At 39.7% G+C, this 21,643-nt stretch overlaps 1 protein-coding gene across 1 annotated transcript; it reads left to right on the top strand.

Annotated features, from left to right (window-relative positions):
- Positions 1 to 4,523: 4,523 nt before the first annotated feature.
- LOC132901301 (polyadenylate-binding protein 1-like 2) lies at positions 4,524 to 20,021 on the top strand. Its single transcript, XM_060943609.1, has 3 exons — positions 4,524 to 4,593; positions 14,647 to 14,835; positions 19,973 to 20,021. Exons 1-3 carry the CDS (start codon positions 4,545 to 4,547, stop codon positions 20,002 to 20,004), a joined length of 270 nt encoding a protein of 89 aa, XP_060799592.1. The 5' UTR covers positions 4,524 to 4,544; the 3' UTR covers positions 20,005 to 20,021.
- The last annotated feature ends 1,622 nt before the right edge of the window (positions 20,022 to 21,643 follow it).

The following is a 21,643-nucleotide window of genomic DNA, read 5'->3' as shown; positions in this document are numbered from 1 at the left end:
CGTTCACTAGGTTGCACGCGGCAAATGAAATTGAAAACAACGCAACGCAAGAAACTGAGCGAGAGAGATGTCTTCCCTGGTTGGTATGCAGGGCAAATTTAACTGTTGTGACGCGAGCCAATGAGATCTGAAGCTGCCGATTTGGCATCCAATTGGAGCTGCACATGCGCTTTAAACCAGCGCGAGATCCAAAGTTTTAGTATAGCGTTCCATCGAGACAGCAGTACACCACTGGTAAGTCATCTCTCCTTCATTCATTCAAGCTGCGGTTTAAATTGTACTTTTGGCCTTAATCCACTGTTTTAGTCCACTGGGTGAAATCCACTGTTTGTAAGCTTGGCACTAGTCGTGGTATCTGATTTGATCCGACGTTTGCATTGACAATGAATTAGTTTACTGATAATTGCATTTATGGCTTTGTGCTCTTGGTTGTGCGGATAAGTATTACTGTATTTGTGGGCTTGTCTTGTGTAAATGTAGTGTGTAAATATAGTGTTAAACTTACTGCTAATGGCTATGATGTTTAGTAACACAAATGGTTTAATGCAATGTTGAATGTTATGGCTATGTGTTATATTGCTAACTGCTATGTTGTGCTAACTGTGCTATGCTGTTTATTTACATTGCTAACTGCTATGCTGTGCTAACTCTGCTATGCTATGTGGTTTATTTGCAATGCTAAACTTGTGTGGCTAGAGTTAAAGAGCAAGGCTGTTGTATTGTGGCCTTTTCCTTATTCAGTTAAACGTACATTTACTGATTAATATGTTGACATTATAGACATGTAGTATAATGTGATTTACATTTAACTAATATTTATAATTCTGGGTACATATTTTCATCTTTAGCCTATTGCTATATATATGTTTGTGTACTCTGATGTTTCGTGGACTTGGCTTTCACTTACATCATGGCCTCTTGTGTTTATAGATTAATAACCTAAAGATTGTGGAACTAAACCTTGAATTCAACTAAAGAAATGTGGAAATGAACTTGAATTCAGCTAATGAAAGTGAGAAAACCACTAAAGAAAACGTGGAACTAAACTTGAATTGAAAAGGAATAAAGAACCACAAAGAGTTATTACGATCTACTGCGTCTTGATGCCCCTTTTCGGTGGGATAACCAAACACATAGACACAGACAACCATTCACACTCACACCTACGGTCAATTTAGAGTCACCAGTTAACCTAACCTGTATGTCTTTGGTGGAAACCGGAGCACCCGGAGGAAACCCACACGGACAGAACATGCAAACTCCACACAGAAAGGCCCTCGCCGGCCACGGGGCTCGAACCCGGACCTTCTTGCTGTTAGGTGACAGCGCTAACCACTACACCACCATGCCGCCCCTTCTTCCTCAATTTTAAATAAAATTTCAATTAATGCTCAGTATTAACTATTTGTAAATTGATTTTAATCTAAGACTGTGTAACATTAGCAATCAATGACCAGCTATTGTGTACCAGTCAACAGCCAGCCTTATCAATATCAACACAGCACAATGGGTGACCTTCGATACCAGAACAGGTGGCTCATATCTTATAGTTTTAGAGTCTGTAAACTGCATACTTGTTCAGATAACATTATATTGCTTGGATTATATTAAATACATTGTAATACAGAGTACTGGGAAAATTTACCAATGTTATTAACTGAATGTGTTTCTTTGCAAGGATTGGATATTTTGAATAGTTGATTAGGGAATTTAATTGTAGTTGCTTTCAATTTGAAATCAGTATAAATTAGTTTGTTCTTAGACATCTAGAAATGGCTGAACTTCCTCCCAGTTCTATAGGAATTGGACTAAAGAAAGATTCTGACTGCCATAAACTAACATACAACAGAAACTGTAAGTTAAATACACTCTCTCAGTATAGTTTGGAGCAAATTTCATTAATTAAACAGAGAACTGAACATTTCAAGCACAGACACAGTATGTCTGCATCATGAGAAACTGTTTCTGATGAAATATGAAGCGCTACAGAAAAGTTGTTGTGATCCATATGAAAGGCACAAGAAAAAAGTTAAAACAGAATTACGTTCAATTCTTCCTGAAACAGCAGATTCACTTTCAAAACTGATAAATAAAAATATTAAACCTGGACAAAAATTGTGTTCTAAATGTTCACAGAGAGTGAAAGAACATTTAAGCCAAGCAGATTCAGCAGGTTCTACAGAATCAGAACAAGAGAGCATGTGTGTAGATGTAGATCCAACATACACTGGTGAGGTAGCTGAATCACTTGACAAAAGCCTTGTGTCAATTGGTTGCTCTCCACTGAAAATTGCCAAGTATAGACACAAACAGAAAGCTGCATATGGCAAAGCAAAGCTGCAACGAGTAGAAGAAACTTTACATTCTAAAATGAAATTTTATTAATTAATGAAATTTGCTCCAAACTATACTGAGAGTGTATTTAACTTACAATTTCTGTTGTATGTTAGTTTATGGCAGTCAGAATCTTTCTTTAGTCCAATTCCTATAGAACAGGGAGGAATTTCAGCCATTTCTAGATGTCTAAGAACAAACTCATTTATACTGATCTCAAATTGAAAGCAACTACAATTAAATTCCCTAGTCAACTATTCAAAATATCCAATCCTTGCAAAGAAACACATTCAGTTAATAACACTGGTAAATTTTCTCAGTGCTCTGTATTACAATGTATTTAATATAATCCAAACAATATAATGTTATCTGAACAAGTATGCAGTTTACAGACTCTAAAACTATAAGATACGAGTCACCTGTTCTGGTATCAAAGGTCACCTATTGTGCTGTGTTGATATTGATAAGGCTGGCTGTTGACTGGTACACAATAGCTGGTCATTGATTGCTAATGTTACACAGTCTTAAATTAAAATCAATTTACAAATAATTAATACTAAGCATTAATTGAAATTTTATTTAAAATTGAGGAAGAAACATGTCTCCTAACCTACTTGAGCCTTATTGAAGCATTTATTAACCCTCAAATGTCAGTTATATGAAAATATATCAAAAATTTGAATTTGGTGAAAATGGATTTTTTTAAACCCCTGTAGTTTAAAAATACTCGAGAGACACAGAACAAAAATTTGGAAATATAAAATATGGGTCTTGGGGATTACTGAAAAAAATTTACAAGTTCCTAACTGCTATCCCACATTGGATTTCTTGCTACTGAAAATGGCATGTTTTAGAAATCGGCGAATTTCAAAACCCTATTACAGACAAACTAGGAATACTGGAGGCTTGGTAAAACTGAAATTGGTAGATATTTCTGTGTAGATTTGAATAACATTCTTAGTTTAAGCATTACTGCCACAGGCAAGCTTCCAGAATGAGTTAAAAATGCAAAAAATGCAAATTTGTCTTTTTAATTTCCTTGTTAAAATCACCATCTAATATACAATGACCATTGAAATTCTAAGTTGACGCTTGTAGTACAAGACATTGAGTCTCTCTGTGCAAAATTTTAGGTTTCTGTCTTGCATAATAAAGATTATATTGCACTTTGAACTATGTATGTTTTGAGCAAAAAACAAAAAAAATTGAAAAATTCAAATGCCTGTATCTCTGAAACTATTGATAGGAAGCTCAAGTTTTGTGGATTAACTTCTTTTAATAGTATCTCTGAGCCCTCCAAATTTCATTGAAATCTGAGATGGTCGAGCATAACCTCTTGTTGATTTGGCAGGGAATGACCCAAAAGACAGTTATGAGATTAGTGTGTGTTGTGTTAGTAGACTATTAAAACTTTAAAAAATACAAATCACTCAGTTAGTACAAGGTGACTTACTACGAAGGAGAAGAGTAAACTGCTGAGATTCGCTGATGAATTGCTGACAAGTTGCTGATAATCTCTGGAAACTCGCTGTTACTCGCTCTGAAGGTCTGTGTGGATGTGTGGCTCTTATATAGCTGCAGATTTTGAAACATAACTCATTAAACTGTTTTCATTTAAACTAATTAAATTGAATCATGCGAGCTGGGTTTTCTCCTAAACTTTAGGGGAAAACCCAGGTCATGTGACCAGGTGACATCAGCTCCCTGAGAGAGAGAGAGAGAGAGAGAGCATCCTGATCACTCTGTGTTGTTCAGTAGCCCATTCAGTGTTCTGTGTGGGTGGCTTTGCATCTTCTCTCCCGGACCGAGAGCTCATAGGCTCGTCAGAGTGAAGCCATCTGGCCGCCGTCTTACCCCTCACATCGCGTGGATTTGGTTTGTGTGTTAAACCGTCATATCCGATCAAACTGGCCCCAAGACAAGTTTCTCCTGACCCCCATCACCATTACCTCCTTATTTTCTCAACTTTACCCCCATTACTTACTAGGGTGACCATTTCCATAACACCAAAAAGGAGGACATTATGCGGCATATCGATAAATTACTATGGTATTCTGCCTTCTGTAAAGGGTATTGGGTTATATGTAGTTTGGTCAGTTGGTCTGGTGGATGCTGCCACCTAGTGGACTTAATGTGCAACAGCACTATCGGATGTATGGGTTCCACTTCCTGTTAAATTGTTGAGTCTGACTTCACAACGCTACGCTATCATGCATTGTTGTTTGTTTTACACACTTGAGCTCTGGACGATTTATGTCTGTAAGTAGCCTATGTATTTGTGTTTGAACATAATGAGTTGAAATTACGGCAAAATCTGATAGTTTAGTTCAGTTTTCTGGCAATTAATAAGATGTTTGTTTCCTAGCATTTCGATGCTAGTCGAACAAGGCTTGTAACGTCCGTGGAAGCTAAAAGATGCAGTGTGTTGTTATGTTTGAGTGCAAGATTTAGTATGTGAAGTTTATGTATGCTTTTCTTGTTTTCTTGCCGTTTTTATCACGTGACCGCGCTATACCAATTGCGTAGTCGATTTACGACAACAAACTGGAAAAATGACAGCCTACCTGGTGTTGTCAAATGTAACCAACATAAAGGAATCTCCCAAAATATCCTTCTAAAGTGGGCCAAATTGATTCTAAATAGTGCTTTATTTATAGCACAAAGAACAATGATGCAAGTGACCTTTCATTTTGTCATTTTGATCAATAAATGGAAATAATTCTAATTATCAATGATAAGGAACATTCAGGTATTCATTTGTTCATTTATTCACTCACAACTATATACAACACATAAAAACAATCATAACAAGTATACATTGACTGGCATAAACTTGTATACATATATATAAATAAACATCATAATAAAATGAATAATGATATCAATGGAATAGAATAGAGGTAAAAACCACATGACATGCTATTCCTCACTGTCAGTGTCAGGGCAGTTATCGTCTTCTTTCTCTTCTGTTTCCTTTGTGTTCGAACAGCTGGAACACCTGCACAAGTCTGTACAACAGAGTCCTGCAGAGACACAGGAGCATCTGTTTGTCTCACAGGCACTCCCTCTGCAACCACAGTGTATCACATGCAGAACAGTGTCAGGGGCTGGATTTCTTGTCATCCATGTCACTTGTAGATTTCCATTTTCCAGATGCCAACCATATCCAGCGGGAGATGAAGCGCCAATGTTTTGTTTCACACATGACCTCATGATTGCAGCCTGATAATTTGCCCTTTTGCAGTGCTGGTGGAGGGCATCACTTGTTGGGGGGATAGATAATTCTGGCAAGGCTGACGATGCCATACAGAAAGCCTTGTACCTAGCCTCATTGATATTTTCTGCAGCTGGCTGATCATAGAGATGGCATACATATTTGCAAAGTAATGCAAATGTTGAGTGGTCCAAGTTAAAGTCAGTCCCCAGATTTTTGAAAGCCTTCAGGTAGACATCTTTCTCACATGCCACAGCAAATGTCTTCCTTTTGCCTTTGCCATAAAAGGCACTTGTGGAGTCACAACCAGTGAATGTATGTATCCCAATCAAGGCTGAACACACACTGGCTCCGAGAGCTGATGACACCTTGGTAATGTCAATGATGCATGTCCTGTTGCCCGTCCCTGTGAAAAATTAGAAATTAGACAAATGCAAGGAGATTGTGTGCAGTCAGTAGCAGTGTAGATAGTCATTCAACTACTCTGTGTGTGTGTGTGTGCGCGCGTTGGGGGATGGGAAGCATTTGCATAGACTACCTACTGTGTAGTGGGGGATGAGGGTGAGATGCCTTTTAGCTTACCTGTGGTTAAAGTCTGTGTCTTTGACAAAGCTTCTTTTTGTCGTCTGCCAGCCTTGACGACATATTTGCAGGTTTTCTTGCATATTATACAGATGGCAGGAAGGACGGGGCCAGAGCTCGAGATGGGCAGGCTTGATCTGGAACGAAGTTTCCTTGTCGGAGTCGTGCCAGTCACTGTTGCAGGGATAGCCTTGCTGGTCTGGGGGTCTTGTTTATCATCTCCCCGCTCTTTCTCTCGCATGAGACGCCTTTTTGCTCTTTCAATTTCACGCTTGTCAATGAACCTCTGGTAACATGTGGGATGGAAAGCCGCGTCTTCGGAAATTTTATCAAAATCCAAGTCAAGACAGTGTTTGTAATGTTTGGATACGTGTCTGCACTCATCCTCAACTCCAGCCACTGCCGAAGGCTGTTTCGGTAAGTATTCCACCGTATGCTGGTGAAATTCTGTTTTTTTTCATGCTTCACAGAAGATATGTGCATATAACAAGTCTTACGTGTCGAAGATTTAGTTTTTTTCAACAGTTTCGGCCAAGTTTTCTTCTTCTTTGGTACTGCTGGATGATAGCACTGCTACTCCGGTGGCTGCCATGCTGCTTCTGTTTACCTAGCACAGCTGGTAGCTACCAGCTACCCGATTCGTCCAGTCTGATGACGTTTCAACCGTGGCACCTCTTGCAAGTCAAAGTGTTATTACGTCTGCCGAATATGTACATACGCCTTGGAGATACTAGTTCTTCATTAAATGAGCTTTAAGAAATCAGCGTGATTCTGTGACGCGAACTGTTTTGTTGTAATCTTACCACAACTCTTTTATGAACTGAAGCGTGTGCGGTTCGGAGAGGTCGGAGCGGGATCCCTTTTCGGAAGGACTTTTCGAGGTTCACCTTACGGCCTATGCGCAGGGATAAGTGAAATTGACACACACTTGCAGCTCAGCCTTGACACTGTCCACATCCAGATGATTCCTCTCGTTTCTCCATGCAGTTGTCATCATTGAAAATACACGTTCTGTGTGTGCATTGCTGCATGGGATGGAGAAAATATAGGCGCTGACCTTCCTGAGATTCACAAGTGGTACATCTGCTTTGGAAAACAGTTTCAAATATCATTCCTCACTGTGGCAACCTTCCATTTCTGGTGAACTGAAGGAACCTTCCACCATGGCATATTCCTCATACAGTCCATCCATATCAATGTCCAGATTGCAGGCCTGGACAGCAGCACTGTAGTCTTCAAATGGCACAGCAGTTGTGAGGCCAAGCTTGGCCACTTTGCTATGAAAGCTTGTGTCAGAGAAGTCATATCTTTCAGTGATGTATTTCTTTGCTCTTTCATAAAAAAAGAGAAAATGTGCTTCACATTTTTTTTGACTGGCAAGGGGGCAGCTGCTTCAGTTTGCTGTTAACAGTAAACCCAAAGAACCTGTCCTTCATCCTTATTTCTAGCTTTTGTTTTAGTTCAGTCATTACCTTAAACACAGATGTAATGCTGAAGGATTTTGCCTCAAGTGCTTCAATTGTGTCAGAGAACACCTTCAGAACATGACTGAGAAACAGAAAATATGTCTCTGATGCATTTCTTTCCTCTCCAAAACATCTTGACACAATTCTGGCACATTCCCTCTCACCCACACTCTGGAAGTAGCTGGTCAGGGCCTTGCAATATTTCAGGATTCTGTCAATGGATGGCAGCAGGGACAACCACCTGGTGACAACATGCTGCAGCAGGTTGCATTCCTCCACTTCCACAAACTCACAGAATTCCTTCAATTGCGCTGTTCTGCTTGCTGATATGCTGAAATGGCTGTAAACCTTCAGCACAGCATTTTCCACATCAAAATCAAGGCTGCTTGCTGCATATCTGGTTGCTGCATATCTGGTTGCGTTATGCAGAATATGGGCCAAACAGTTTGCAGGTCTTTTTGGCTCAGTTTCAACTTCTGATACACACTGTTATGTTTGCCATAATTGACACTGGCATTGTCTGCTGCATATGCAGACATGTTCTTCACGTCTAAGCCAGATATCTCAGCTTTGCCAGCAGCTGGTTTGTTATGGCCTCTGACGTTTCGTTGCTGTCACTATAGAAATCCAACAGGACATGTTGGATGCCTTCATCAAAGCGAAAATACCTTACCACAATGGGAAAACACTTGGTCATTCCTTTATTTGAGGCGTCGGTTGCAGGGCCGCGTTGACCCTTGCCGAGGCCCTGGGCAGACACCCCCCTGAGGCCCCACCCCCGCCTGTTGTCAACTGCGCTCAGCAAATTCACCCCCTCAGACGTGCCTGTTTAACTAGACACAGAAACTTAAATAATGACAGTGGCACAATTAGAAATACTATTGAATGATAAAACTTTATATCCATCAACACCTACCGTATTTTCTGGACTATAAGCCGCTACTTTTTTCCTAGGTTTTGAACCATGCGGCTTATACAAAGGTGCGGCTATTCTGTGGATTTTTCTTCCACCGCTAGGGGCGCTCTAACCGGAAGTAGAATCAAAAATAAGATAGACGAAAAATCAATGCAAAGAAGAATTAGCAGATCTTTAGCAGATAGAACACGCACGACAAATTACTAACTGGTAATTATTTTCAAATCCAGCGAAGATGATTAAAGTGACTTGTGGTTTCAAACACAGGAGAAATGAAGGTAAATAAATACCGGTTATTTTCTCTTGGTTCTGTTCCGTTTTAATCAGCAAAGTTGCTGCCGTGTTAAAAGGCACTGTTCGGAAAGAATCTGTTCAGGTACATACATGTACATTTACAGTACAAAATCATTCTGTACATGCAGTAAATATCGACATAGATATCTGCGGCTTATAGCCCGGTGCGGCTTGTATATCTTTTTTTTTTTTTTTTTTAAATAGAGCGGATGCGGCTTATATACAGGTGCGCTCTATAGTCCAGAAAATACGGTATTTAATCGAGAAAAAGCAATGGTGAAATAGGCAATTGCATGGTGAAAAAATCCATCAGACATCACGGTTAACAAGTCTGGTTAACTAAAGTTTAGCCTCAAGAAGCCTTTGAATGAGTGAGTCAATGAACAACATGTCAAGAACATAACCTAGGCCTACAACAGTTTCTTTAGTATTCAGAACAAGAACATTCATTTGGTATATAACCGTTTGTTTTCATTTTGGAATCCAGGTGACATTTAACTTGTGAAAACAAAGAGCGATGACAAAGAAAACTATCTTGCTTCTCAGAAATAAATCTCAAAATTTTAGGCTATGTGAAACATTTCATCCTTTCACACACGTAATGTCCCAAACAGCAGCGGCACACAGCTTTGCGCATTCAGTTTGACAGCCATGGGTCAACTTACAAGGGCACTTTCCTACTTTTCTGGAAAGCGAAGTCATTAATTAAATCATTGAACTCAAGCTGGCGTAGCATGTGAAGACATGGTGGACAGTGATCATATTGACAATGACGGGTAATTTATGCGACGGGACAAGGTGGGCTTCCTTACGGGTGGCGAAATGCATCAAACATGTTATCAATATGATCAAAACTTCTGAAAATATCGTTTCATATTTTCCGATCTCGCTACCTCCGAGGCCCTGGGCAGCTGCCCAGGAAGCCCATTAGGATAACACGTCCTTGGTCGGTTGCCACAGAGAAGGGTAGGTTGTTTTCTTTTATGTAGTCGGTATGTAACTGTACAGAATAGGGCTCGAGGACGTTCTCGCACAATGCCTTGGCTTTTGATCGGCCACAAGTGATCCCTTTTGCTGTGGGCGAGTCACTGAAAATCTCCCAGTCCACTTTCACGCCTCAGTCTACACTTCTGTACGACTGGTGATGCTTTACAGCATGGTAAACCTTACACAGCTCAGCAGCAGTTATTTTATTATCCAAGGGCGATGAAGCTTCACGAAAAAATGTCCTCATTGAGGGGGCACCTGCTGCACGTTTATTGCTTTTATGTTTCTGCGTATCCGCAGGCCGTTCAATGGCCGCTTTCCCCTTACTGCTTACATCATCACATCGACAAAGTTTGCAGAAGCCATGGAATGAGTCTTGACTGCTTTTTGACATAAACTCATGCTCTTTCGTCCATTCTGAATTGAATGTGACGGCACGGTGGTGTAGTGGTTAGTGCTGTCGCCTCACAGCAAGAAGGTACGGGTTCGAGCCCCATGGCCGGCGAGGGCCTTTCTGTGCGGAGTTTGCATGTTCTCCCCGTGTCCGCGTGGGTTTCCTCCGGGTGCTCCGGTTTCCCCCACAGTCCAAAGACATGCAGGTTAGGTTAACTGGTGACTCTAAATTGACCGTAGGTGTGAATGTGAGTGTGAATGGTTGTCTGTGTCTATGTGTCAGCCCTGCGATGACCTGGCGACTTGTCCAGGGTGTACCCCGCCTTTCGCCCGTAGTCAGCTGGGATAGGCTCCAGCTTGCTCGCGATCCTGTAGAACAGGATAAAGCGGCTAGAGATAATGAGATGAATTGAACGTTTTGGCATGATGCTAACTTTCTGTCAATGAAGCCGGCATACATATGACGTAGCAGCACATGGAGCCTTGTTGTTTTTAACCAATGATATAGCAGATATTTATCTGACACCGCTCTTAGCCAATCATTTGTTAGACCAGATACGTTACGTTGTATTGTGTCCCAGCAAAGATTTTAGAACTCCGCTCTTCAAGCCGAGTGCCTCAAAATGGAGGGCAACATGCGTCCAGCTTGATGCTGCGCCGGATGCCGGACAGGGCATTCAAAAGCCGGACTGTCCAGCCACCCTGTTCCTTACATATCTTTATAGCGCTCCTCTTCACTGTTATTGGGTTTTTTCCAGTTCAGTCTCTGATCGTTTTTTGAACTCATGAATGGCTCTTTTAAAACTATAATTAATTTTACTGACATGTCGCCCGAGCGATCTGTCCCGTCCCGTTCCGTGGCAGTGCCTGAGGAAATGAGTGGTGAAGACGCTAATCTGAAGACGAATTTTCATCATCACCCGGACGAGGGAAAGTTTATCATTTGAAGGAAGCGTCTGCGGGAACATGGGAGTATTTTCGGTATAAAACTTTTTTTTTTCCTTGAGGAAAACATAATAGACGCTTATTCAGGGGAAAAAAAAAGTTGCAGTTTTGAGAGAAGCTCTGCCTCACGCGCCGTGTTTCTGTTTCCCAGCTGAAGCGCAAGCGCACCCTCTGACGGATTAGCCAACAAGCTAGCTCCAGTTTTTCCCGCACAAAACTCACCTTTCTCAGAGAAATACAACTTTGTTTTAGAAATAAACCTGTTCTGGAGAGTGGGTAACCACTCTCCTTCAGAATCGTCCTGAAGTGTTATTTATTTATTTATTTATTTATTTATTTTTACTAAACAACACTTAAATTACCAGTTTTTTTGTGTACAGACTACTATATATGTGGATTTATTTCAGGACTGCCGAAAATTTAACCGGCGAAGTTTCCTCAGGATATACTAGTGCATCTCAAAAAATTAGAATATTGTGAAAAAGTTCAATATTTTCCATCAGTTATGTAAGAAAGTGAAAATGTTATATATTATAGACTCATTACACATAAACTAAAATGTTTCAAGCATTTTTCTATTTTAATTTTAATCAATATGGCATACAGTACAAAAACATTTTAAAAAATCTCAAAATTCGGCACTTTGTGTAACTTGCAATGGGGTCCAAATTCAACCTAAATCTTCTGTTAAATATCTAGGGGCTGAAATTGACCAGTGTCTTACTGGTCATCTAATGGCTGCAAATTGGATCAAAAAAGGTACATCTAGACTAAAATTTTGTTCAGGCAAAGCAAATTTCTCACTGGGTCTATGAGAAAACTCTTGGCTTTGATTCAGTGTCACTTCGATTACTCTTGTTGTTGGTGGTATAAAAGTCTCACTTCTAGAGACAAATTCAAATTTTGCAAAGCAAAATTATAAGATTTGTTCTTGGCCTCTCTCCTCGTTCTCATATTGCTGCTTCAGAATTTAGACAGATAAATTGGCTTCCAGTTGAAAAAAGGGTAGATCAAATTATACTCTCACACACTCACAAAATTGTTCTGGGCAATGCTGCTAGCTATATGTACAAGGGCTTTACTCTGGTAAACCAGCATCACCATTACCAGACAAGGAGAAGTGCATCAAATTTTGTTATAAACAGAGTAAATTCAAATGGTAAAGTTTCTTTTGGTCATGTTGCAAAAACCCTTTGGAATGCACTTTCTACCTCCTTGACCCAAATTATTGATTCAAAATTGTTCAAATTTAAGGTCAAGGAGTACTTTTTACAGGAAATTGAAAATAGTGAAAATAGTGTCTTCATTTTTTATTAATCTTTTCATTTTTCCAGGTCTTCTTGCCCGAATTTCTCTTCCCCTTGGCATTTGGTACCTTTCATTTTCTACCCTTTTTCATTTTATCCTAGTTTACAAGAGTTTATTTACACTCACTTTTGTATTTAATTTTATTTGTGATATTTGTCAGTTTATATGTGATATCTCTTTTAGTCCATTGTATTTAATTTATACTTAACAATGCTAGACATGTGATATTATATTCTAATCTGTGTTGCGCAATCTTATGCTAACTTGCTTATTTGTTTTTTTATGCACATTTTTTTTACTTTTTAGTTGTAATTATATTCAGTTGATACGCTTATGTTCTTAATGTTTTATTTCTGACTTTCCTGTTTGTTCCTGTTTTCCATCCAAGATGGTGCCGCAGATGGCTGCCACGGGACTTTGCTCTCTCGTACTTTTTTCTGTCTGTACTATGAAAGCTAAGTCGAAGCAGAGTCAAATTCCTCGTGTGTGTAACATACCTGGCAATAAAGTGCTTCTGATTCTGATTGTTCATATTTTTTCTACTGTTTGACACACCTTAAATGTATTTTTAAATAATATTGATTGAGTTATGTCATTTTATAATTTTTGCAACTTTTATATATTCATTATACTCAGTTTAATCAGTTATTATAATATTTTGATGATTCTGTGATTTTAAATATTATTTTAATTTTGTCATCGACAAATCACATCTAGTGACTAACAATATATACTGTAGGACCGCAATGGAAATGCCATAAGAGACTGTTTTCTCTTAATTGCGTTTTTATCCTGCAACTATATTTTAAAATATCAATTACATTCTATTAAGTTTCATTTGTATTTTTGTTGTTTTTATGCTTTATGCACTTGTAAATTTTTAGTTTGTCTATCTCTTTGTTGCAAATAAACTCAATCAATTATTTCAGCTTATTTTTCTGTTTTGTATAGTTTGTCTATCTATCTATCTATCTATCTATCTATCTATCTATCTATCTATCTATCTATCTATCTAAATACCAACACAAAGGCTATCCTTCCTTTCTGTTTAGGACAGTTGTTGAAACAGGAATATTTCTCATGTTATTTGCCATTTTCACTTCATTCTCACAGTCAGGTCTTAACAGCATTTATTGGTCACAAGCTGCATGAATATTGTGACAGTGAATTATGTGACAAATGAATACTGTTCAGACCTGACTGTAAGAGAAAGATAAACTGAAATAATATCCGTAAAAATAATTATAGCAGTGGGAAAAAAGTCAGGAGAAACTTGTCTTGGGGCCAGTTTGATCGGATATGACGGTTTAACACACAAACCAAATCCACGCGATGTGAGGGGTAAGATGGCGGCCAGATGGCTTCACTCTGACGAGCCTATGAGCTCTCGGTCCGGGAGAGAAGATGCAAAGCCGCCCACACAGAACACTGAATGGGCTACTGAACAACACAGAGTGATCAGGATTCTCTCTCTCTCTCTCTCTCTCTCTCTCTCTCTCTCTCAGGGAGCTGATGGCACCTGGTCACATGACCTGGGTTTCCCCCTAAAGTTTAGGAGAAAACCCAGCTCACATGATTCAGACAGTTTAATTAGTTTAAATGAAAACAGTTTAATTAGTTATGTTTCAAAATCTGCAGCTATATAAGAGCCACACATCCACACAGAGCTTCAGAGTGACACAAACCTTCACAGCGAGTAACAGCGATTATCAGCAATTTATCAGCAACTATCAGCGGTATAATCTTCTCCTTCGTAGTAAGTCACCTTGTACTAACTGAGTGATTTGTATTTTTTAAGTTTTAATAGTTTACTAACACGACACACACTAATCTCATAACTGTGTATTCTCATTCCTTCTTCTTTACCTTCATACTGATCAGGGCTGGGTTTCCCAAAAGCCTCTTAACGCTAAGACATTCTTCACTAGGAGAGAGAGAGAGAGAGTGCATTGTGCTGCTTGCTCTACCATTTAACGATAATCTTTTTGCTGCGATGCTTTTGGGAAACCCACCTTCAGCCTTTAGGTCCTTACGTTTTACGATTCCTCCAGTCTCCATCGAGAAATGCATTTTAGTGTACTTATCCTCAGCTTTGTCTGTTTAAAACAGGTGGTTACCGTGTCGATGCTGACAATGTTCTGTCCATCATTCAGTTGGTCTCCTTGCTTTTCTCCACCACTGAAAGTCTGATTTTTCTCCCTCTCTAGGTAAAATGAACTCAAACTCCACAATGACCTCACTGTATGTGGGTGATCTGCACCCTGATGTCACCGAGATGATGTTGGTGGAGATGGTGAGCCATGCAGGACCTATTCACTCTGTCCACATGTGCAGGGACAAGAAGACCTTCTCCTCACGCGGCTACACTTTCGTCAACTTTCTGCATCGAGCTGATGGTAAGACAGTACAAACCATACAAAAGACAGGAGAACGCTGTTCCCAACACTATTTCTGCATTTTTAATACCAGTTTATAGCCTGCTCAAGGATCCATGTGTGACTTATGCATGATGTTACTGCTTTCATACATGGATAAGTTAAAATCTGTGCCTCTAAAAAGCTTAATTTTTTTTTGAAGTTTTTTAAATTCTCTTAGAATACATATAAAATCAGGGCTTTACATTAGCACCCGCCAAATGCGGGTAAAATTGGGCTTTGGCGGGTAATGACTTTAGTCTCACTAGCCACTTTGGCGGGTGGTTTATTCTGTGGTATGATAATATATTTTAATTGTAGTTTTCTCTGAAGGCATCTGATATAATAAACGCATTGCAATGTAACATTACGCGCCTACAACTCCCATGAGCACCTGCATAAACATTCTGACGTTAGAATTGTTTAGAACATACTTTAACGTCTCAGGTAAAATCAGTGATGCGGTAACCTGCGGTTAATGAACGAAGCAACAAAGTTGCTGACGACTGACAAGCGCACTATGTGGCGGCATATAGCTGGAGTTTCAAACCCTGCTGCTCAGGGAAAAAGGGGCAGAGATGATCAGGGCCGGAGCAGAATTTTAAAATCACAGAGGTCCGTGATGTGCAAAGCGCGCGCCTAAACATTTCCGCCATATTTAAATGAGAGGGTGAATTACACATCACATGAGATCTATTCCTGAAATTACTTTTAAGTGTTTGAACTGAATATCATCAGTTTTGAAAAAAAAATCCTGTATGTGGCAAGAGTAAGAATAATTGAAGCTTGTTTAATGGTTTGATCTGGCCCAAGCAATGAGGACAAAAGATCCCCTAACCATGTAGCCTATGGAACTGAGATACATTAACAATCTGGCATCCGTTACACCGACACACAAAACATTCTGGGAAAAAAATCAGTATACACCACCATGTTTTAGGCAAAGTTATCCAAGGCAAACATAAGTTGAAACTTTCCACTCTATTGCTTTGGCTTATCAAATGATTTACTGTATTTTTAAAATCGCAAACAAGGCAGGCTACAACTGCACTGCTGCACATGTAGTCCAGAGTAAACCTGAAAAGTAAACCCGATCTGCTCAGAGAGTCATATGAACTCCTCTTGAGCTCCTTTTTAGCCTCTTTCAAGATGTTGAATATAGACCCTTCCCACGTGACGTCACGACAAACGCAGCCACCATTTTGGACATGAACTACCAGTAGTCTACCACAGCCAACAACGAGGAACGACGGCGAAGCATCGAAAGGAATATAGCCATCAAAGAAAGTTTTTACTTTCAGCAAGACTTCCATCATGCCATTATATTGTTGTGCACCTGGATGTAGTAACCATCAACACACAAGGCAAGATTTATCATTTTATCGGATCCCGACAGATGCTGACCGACGGAGAAGATGGATGGATATGAGCAGGGCATTAATTGAATCAAAGGAACCTGTTGAAAATGTGTGTCCAAAGTCCTGACATGCTTTGACTCTTAAAGAAACAGAAGAGTGGAGCCTGGAAAGCTCAGACAGGAGCACATCAGTGTTTTAATCTGATGGTCCAATGATGAATTCTGTCTTTGTCAGAGGAACAGACTTGTTTATTAGTCAGTTGGTCTCCTTGTTCCAATACTGCCTCGCTTCGCCTCTAATCTGGCAACATTTGCGTGGCGCAACAGGCGTATGACATAAGCACACTGCTTGTGCGAGCACATAAAACCTAATAGAAAATGCATTGGGAGCATGTCTTTTGAAAAAAACGTACGTACCATTAGTGTCAATGGGAGATTTTGGGGCAAATCTGAACCTGACAGAAATCGCCCCAAAAGGGCGTGGCTACACCAGGCGCGACCTTAGCCTGATTGGACAATGACATTACTGTTGCCGTGGTAGTAGGAGTAGATAAAAAAAAACCCTCCCTCCCTGTTTGGGAGTGCGTCGCCCAAATCGCCCCTATTAACGAGCCGCCAGTGATATATATGCTCATCGACACTCCCGTTTGACATATTGAGTGTGATCACAAACTCTCTTTGTCACATATTTTTCATTACTGCTAAGCATTATTTCAGTGTTAAAACACCTACTTTCATTTCATTCCTATTTTCATTGATGTAGTCGAGAACACAATGTAAGTAGCAGCTAAACAGTAAATAGCTTGTGGCTTATCTAGTTATTATGGGATATCTGTGACTGTACCTGAAAAACTAATGCTAATTAAAAACTAAACCAAAATTCCATAAAATGAAGCTAAACCTACTGATACACTTGTAAAATGAATCAGAAACTCAGCTGAAATTAAAAAAAAAAAACTAAACAACTAAAAAACAAAAAAAAAAGAAAATTTCAAAACTATAATAATTCTGGTGAGGACACTGTGTAAAATATAAATAAAAATAGAATGTGTTGGTTTTTAAATCATGGAAATCCTCTCTTTCATTGAAAACAGTCCAAAGACAACATATCAAATGTTGAAACTGAGAAATTTTATTGTTTGAAAAATATATGCTAATTTTAAATTCAATGCCAGGAACACATTTCAGAAAGTTGGGACGGGCATGTTTACCACTGTGCTGCATCACCTCTACTTTTAAAATCACTCTGTAAATGTTTGAGAACTGAGGAGACCAAGTGCTATAGTTTTGAAAGAGAAATGTTGTCCCATTCTTGCCTGATTATAGGATTTCAGTTGCTCAAGAGTTTGGAGTCTCCTTTATCGTATTTTGCATTTCATAGTGCACCAACTGTTTTCATTGGGAGACAGGTCTGGACTGCAGGCAGGCCAGTTTAGCACCACGACTCTTTTATTACAGAGCCATATAGTTGTAATGTGTGCAGAATGCAGTTTGACATTGTCTTGCTAAAATAAGTAAGGCCTTCCCTGAACAAGACATTGGTAGTGTGTTGCCCTAAAACCTGTATATGTCATTCAGTGTTAATGCTGCCTTCCCAGATGTGCAAGCTACCTATGCCATGTGCACGAATGTGCCCCCCCCCCCCCCCCACCATCACAGATGCTGCCTATTGAACTTTGTGCTATTAACAAACTGGATAGATGGTCCATCTCATCTTTAGCCTGGAGGATGCAGCAAAAATAATTTTGCATTTTGATTCATCAGACCACAGGACAGTTTTCCACTTCGCCTCAGTCCATTGTAAATGAGCTCAGGTACAGAGAAGATGGTGGTGGGTCTGAATATTGTTTATACAGTGGGGCAAAAAAGTATTTAGTCAGCCACCAATTGTGCAAGTTCTCCCACTTAAAAAGATGAGAGAGGTCTGTAATTTTCATCATAGGTACACTTCAACTATGAGAGACAGAATGGGGGAAAGAATCCAGGAAATCACATTGTAGGATTTTTAATGAATTAATTGGTAAATTCCTCAGTAAAATAAGTATTTGGTCAAACAAGCAAGATTTCTGGCTCTCACAGACCTGTAACAACTTCTTTAAGAGGCTCCTCTGTCCTCCACTCGTTACCTGTATTAATGACACCTGTTTGAACTGGTTATCAGTATAAAAGACACCTGTCCACAACCTCAAACAGTCACACTCCAAACTCCACTATGGCCAAGACCAGAGAGCTGTCAAAGGACATCAGAAACAAAACTGTAGACCTGCACCAGGCTGGGGAGACTGAATCTGCAATAGGTAAGCAGCTTGGTGTGAATAAATCAACTGTGGGAGCAATTATTAGAAAATGGAAGACATACAAGACCACTGATAATCTCCCTCGATCTGGGGCTCCACGCAGGATCTCACCCTGTGGGGTCAAAATGATCACAAGAACGGTGAGCAAAAATCCCAGAACCACACGGGGGGACCTAGTGAATGACCTGCAGAGAGCTGGGACCAAAGTAACAAAGGCTACCATCAGTGACACACTACGCCACCAGGGACTCAAATCCTGCAGTGCCAGACGTGTCCCCCTGCTTAAGCCAGTACATGTCCAGGCCCGTCTGAAGTTTGCTAGAGAGCATTTGGATGATCCAGAAGAGGATTGGGAGAATGTCATATGGTCAGATGAAACCAAAATAGAACATTTTGGTAAAAACTCAACTTGTCGTGTTTGGAGGAGAAAGAATGCTGAGTTGCATCCAAAGAACACCATACCTACTGTGAAGCATGGGGGTGGAAACATCATGCTTTGGGGCTGTTTTTCTGCAAAGGGACCAGGACGACTGATCCGTGTAAAGGAAAGAATGAATGGGGTCATGCATCGTGAGATTTTGAGTGAAAACCTCCTTCCATCAGCAAGGGCATTGAAGAGGAAACGTGGCTGGGTCTTTCAGCATGACAATGATCCCAAACACACTGCCCGGGCAACGAAGAAGTGGCTTCGTAAGAAGCATTTCAAGGTCCTGGAGTGGCCTAGCCAGTCTCCAGATCTCAACCCCATAGAAAATCTTTGGAGGGAGTTGAAAGTCTGTGTTGCCTAGTGATGGCCCCAAAACATCACTGCTCTAGAGGAGATCTGCATGGAGGAATGGGCCAAAATACCAGCAACAGTGTGTGAAAACCTTGTGAAGACTTACAGAAAACATTTGACCTCTGTCATTGCCAACAAAGGGTATATAACAAAGTATTGAGATGAACTTTTGTTATTGACCAAATACTTATTTTCCACCATAATTTGCAAATAAATTCTTTAAAAATCAGACAATGTGATTTTCTGGATTTTTTTTTTCATTTTGTCTCTCATAGTTGAGGTATACCTATGATGAAAATTACAGGCCTCTCTCATCTTTTTTTAAGTGGGAGAACTTGCACAATTGGTGACTGACTAAATACTTTTTTGCCCCACTGTATATGGTTTTAACTTCCATTCATGGATGCATTGATGAACTATGTTCACAGACAGTGGTTTTCAGAAGTGTTCCTGAGCCCATGTAGTGATTTTCACTACAGAATCGTGTCTGTTTTTAATGCAGTGCCACCTGAGGGCTCAAGGGTCATGGAGCATCCATGATTAGTTATTGTCCTTGTCCCGTGCATACAGAGATTACTTTGGATTCTCTGAATCTTTTAATGACATTATGTCCAGTAAATGATGTGATCCCTAAATTCTTTGCAATTTTATATTGAAAGTTATTGTAGCACTATTTGTCTTTCACAGACTGGCGAACCCCTCCCCATCTTTACTTCTGAGAGACTCGGCCTTTCTGGTATGCTCTTTTAATACCCACTTTAATACCCACCTGTTTCCAGTTAACCTAATTAGTTGTGAGATGTGCCAGCAGTTTTTTTCAGCATTACACAATTTTTCCATTCTTTTTTTACACAATCTCAACTTTCTTTGAATTGCGTTGTTGACTTTCCATTCAAAATGATCATGATTTAAAAAAAAATACAATAATACAATTTCAATATTTTACATGTTGTCTTTGAGGGCGGCACGGTGGTGTAGTGGTTAGCGCTGTCGTCTCATAGCAAGAAGGTCCGGGTTCGAGCCCCGTGGCCGGCGAGGGCCTTTCTGTGTGGAGTTTGCATGTTGTCTGCGTGGGTTTCCTCCGGGTGCTCCGGTTTCCCCCACAGTCCAAAGACATGCAGGTTAGGTTAACTGGTGACTCTAAATTGACCGTAGGTGTGAATGTGAGTGTGAATGGTTGTCTGTGTCTATGTGTCAGCCCTGCGATGACCTGGCGACTTGTCCAGGGTGTACCCCGCCTTTTGCCTGTAGTCAGCTGGGATAGGCTCCAGCTTGCCTGCGACCCTGTAGAAGGATAAAGCGGCTAGAGATAATGAGATGAGACATGTTGTCTTTGTACTATTTTCAATGAATTATATTGTTTCTGTGATTTGCAAAATTTTGCATCCTGTTTTTATGAACATTTTACAAAGCGTTCCAAGTTTTTGGTACCAGGGTTGTACAGAAACCTGTGAGTTGCCTTGCAGTTGTCAGAGCTACTGTTATAGAAAATTAATCAGCACCAAGTAACCGAAGCTCTTGACTGAAGAATTCAGTAAAACAATCAAATTTCATTCAGTTTAAAGAAATGCTGAAATGACAAATTTTGTTCTCTGCATTGGATCAGACATCTCGTCTTGGAATTGCAGCCGTTGAAAACTTATTCATATTTTTTGCTTCCAAAATAAACAATAGGGCATTTGTCCCCTATTTTTTGTTCAACAGCACAATTCAAGGATACAAACCAACAGTTGTCTCTGTATAACTCATAAAAGGCAACTTACTACCACTTTTTCATTGTTTTCAACACTACTTATAAAACAAAGGGGCAATAGAATTCAATGACTATGAAAAATGACTACACATCATATTATTCAGTGCAAATTAATCCCAGTGAATATGTTCTGAGAAAAGATGATTTTAATGATGTATTGTTGGATAAACACTTTGGGAAGTGGGAGTGTACAAATATGCTAACTTTATGCAAATGTATGTGGCCAGGTCGGGAAGGATAAGGCTGGACACATCAAAAATTATTTTTGAGGGTATTTTATTTCCCCATTTTTTCTGAATGTTTTGAGCATCTGTTTGATTTTTGTAGAATATAGTAAATGGAATTATTTCAGTAGTCGTAAATCATGGCCTGAGCATGACATTGCTGGCCTATTTGTGTACAACTGCCTATTCACCACACTGAACCTCATAAACAGTTTAGAATTTAAATGATTTTTTTCTTTTTTGATCTCAACACAAAGAAATGAATTATTTTGTAATTCAAGGACTTGAATTTGAATTATGTTTTTCATGGATGACTTCAGAGCCTTCATGGATGACATGACTATTACAACAAAGTCTGTTCCTGAAGGAAGATGGATGCTG

This window comes from Neoarius graeffei, chromosome 17 (genome assembly GCF_027579695.1).
Source record: "Neoarius graeffei isolate fNeoGra1 chromosome 17, fNeoGra1.pri, whole genome shotgun sequence".
NCBI classification, from domain to species: domain Eukaryota; kingdom Metazoa; phylum Chordata; class Actinopteri; order Siluriformes; family Ariidae; genus Neoarius; species Neoarius graeffei.
The sequence above is the reverse complement of the archived record's forward strand: the minus strand, read 5'-3'. Positions and strand labels throughout refer to the sequence as shown.

Excerpts from the sequence above, each read along its gene's own strand:
- LOC132901301 (XM_060943609.1), top strand. The coding sequence starts at position 4,545 with ATGCATTGTTGTTTGTTTTACACACTTGAGCTCTGGACGATTTATGTC. Across the intron at positions 4,594-14,646 it reads GCTCTGGACGATTTATGTCT|GTAAAATGAACTCAAACTCC; the intron begins GTAAGTAGCCTA and ends CTCCCTCTCTAG. Across the intron at positions 14,836-19,972 it reads CTTTCTGCATCGAGCTGATG|ACTGGCGAACCCCTCCCCAT; the intron begins GTAAGACAGTAC and ends TGTCTTTCACAG.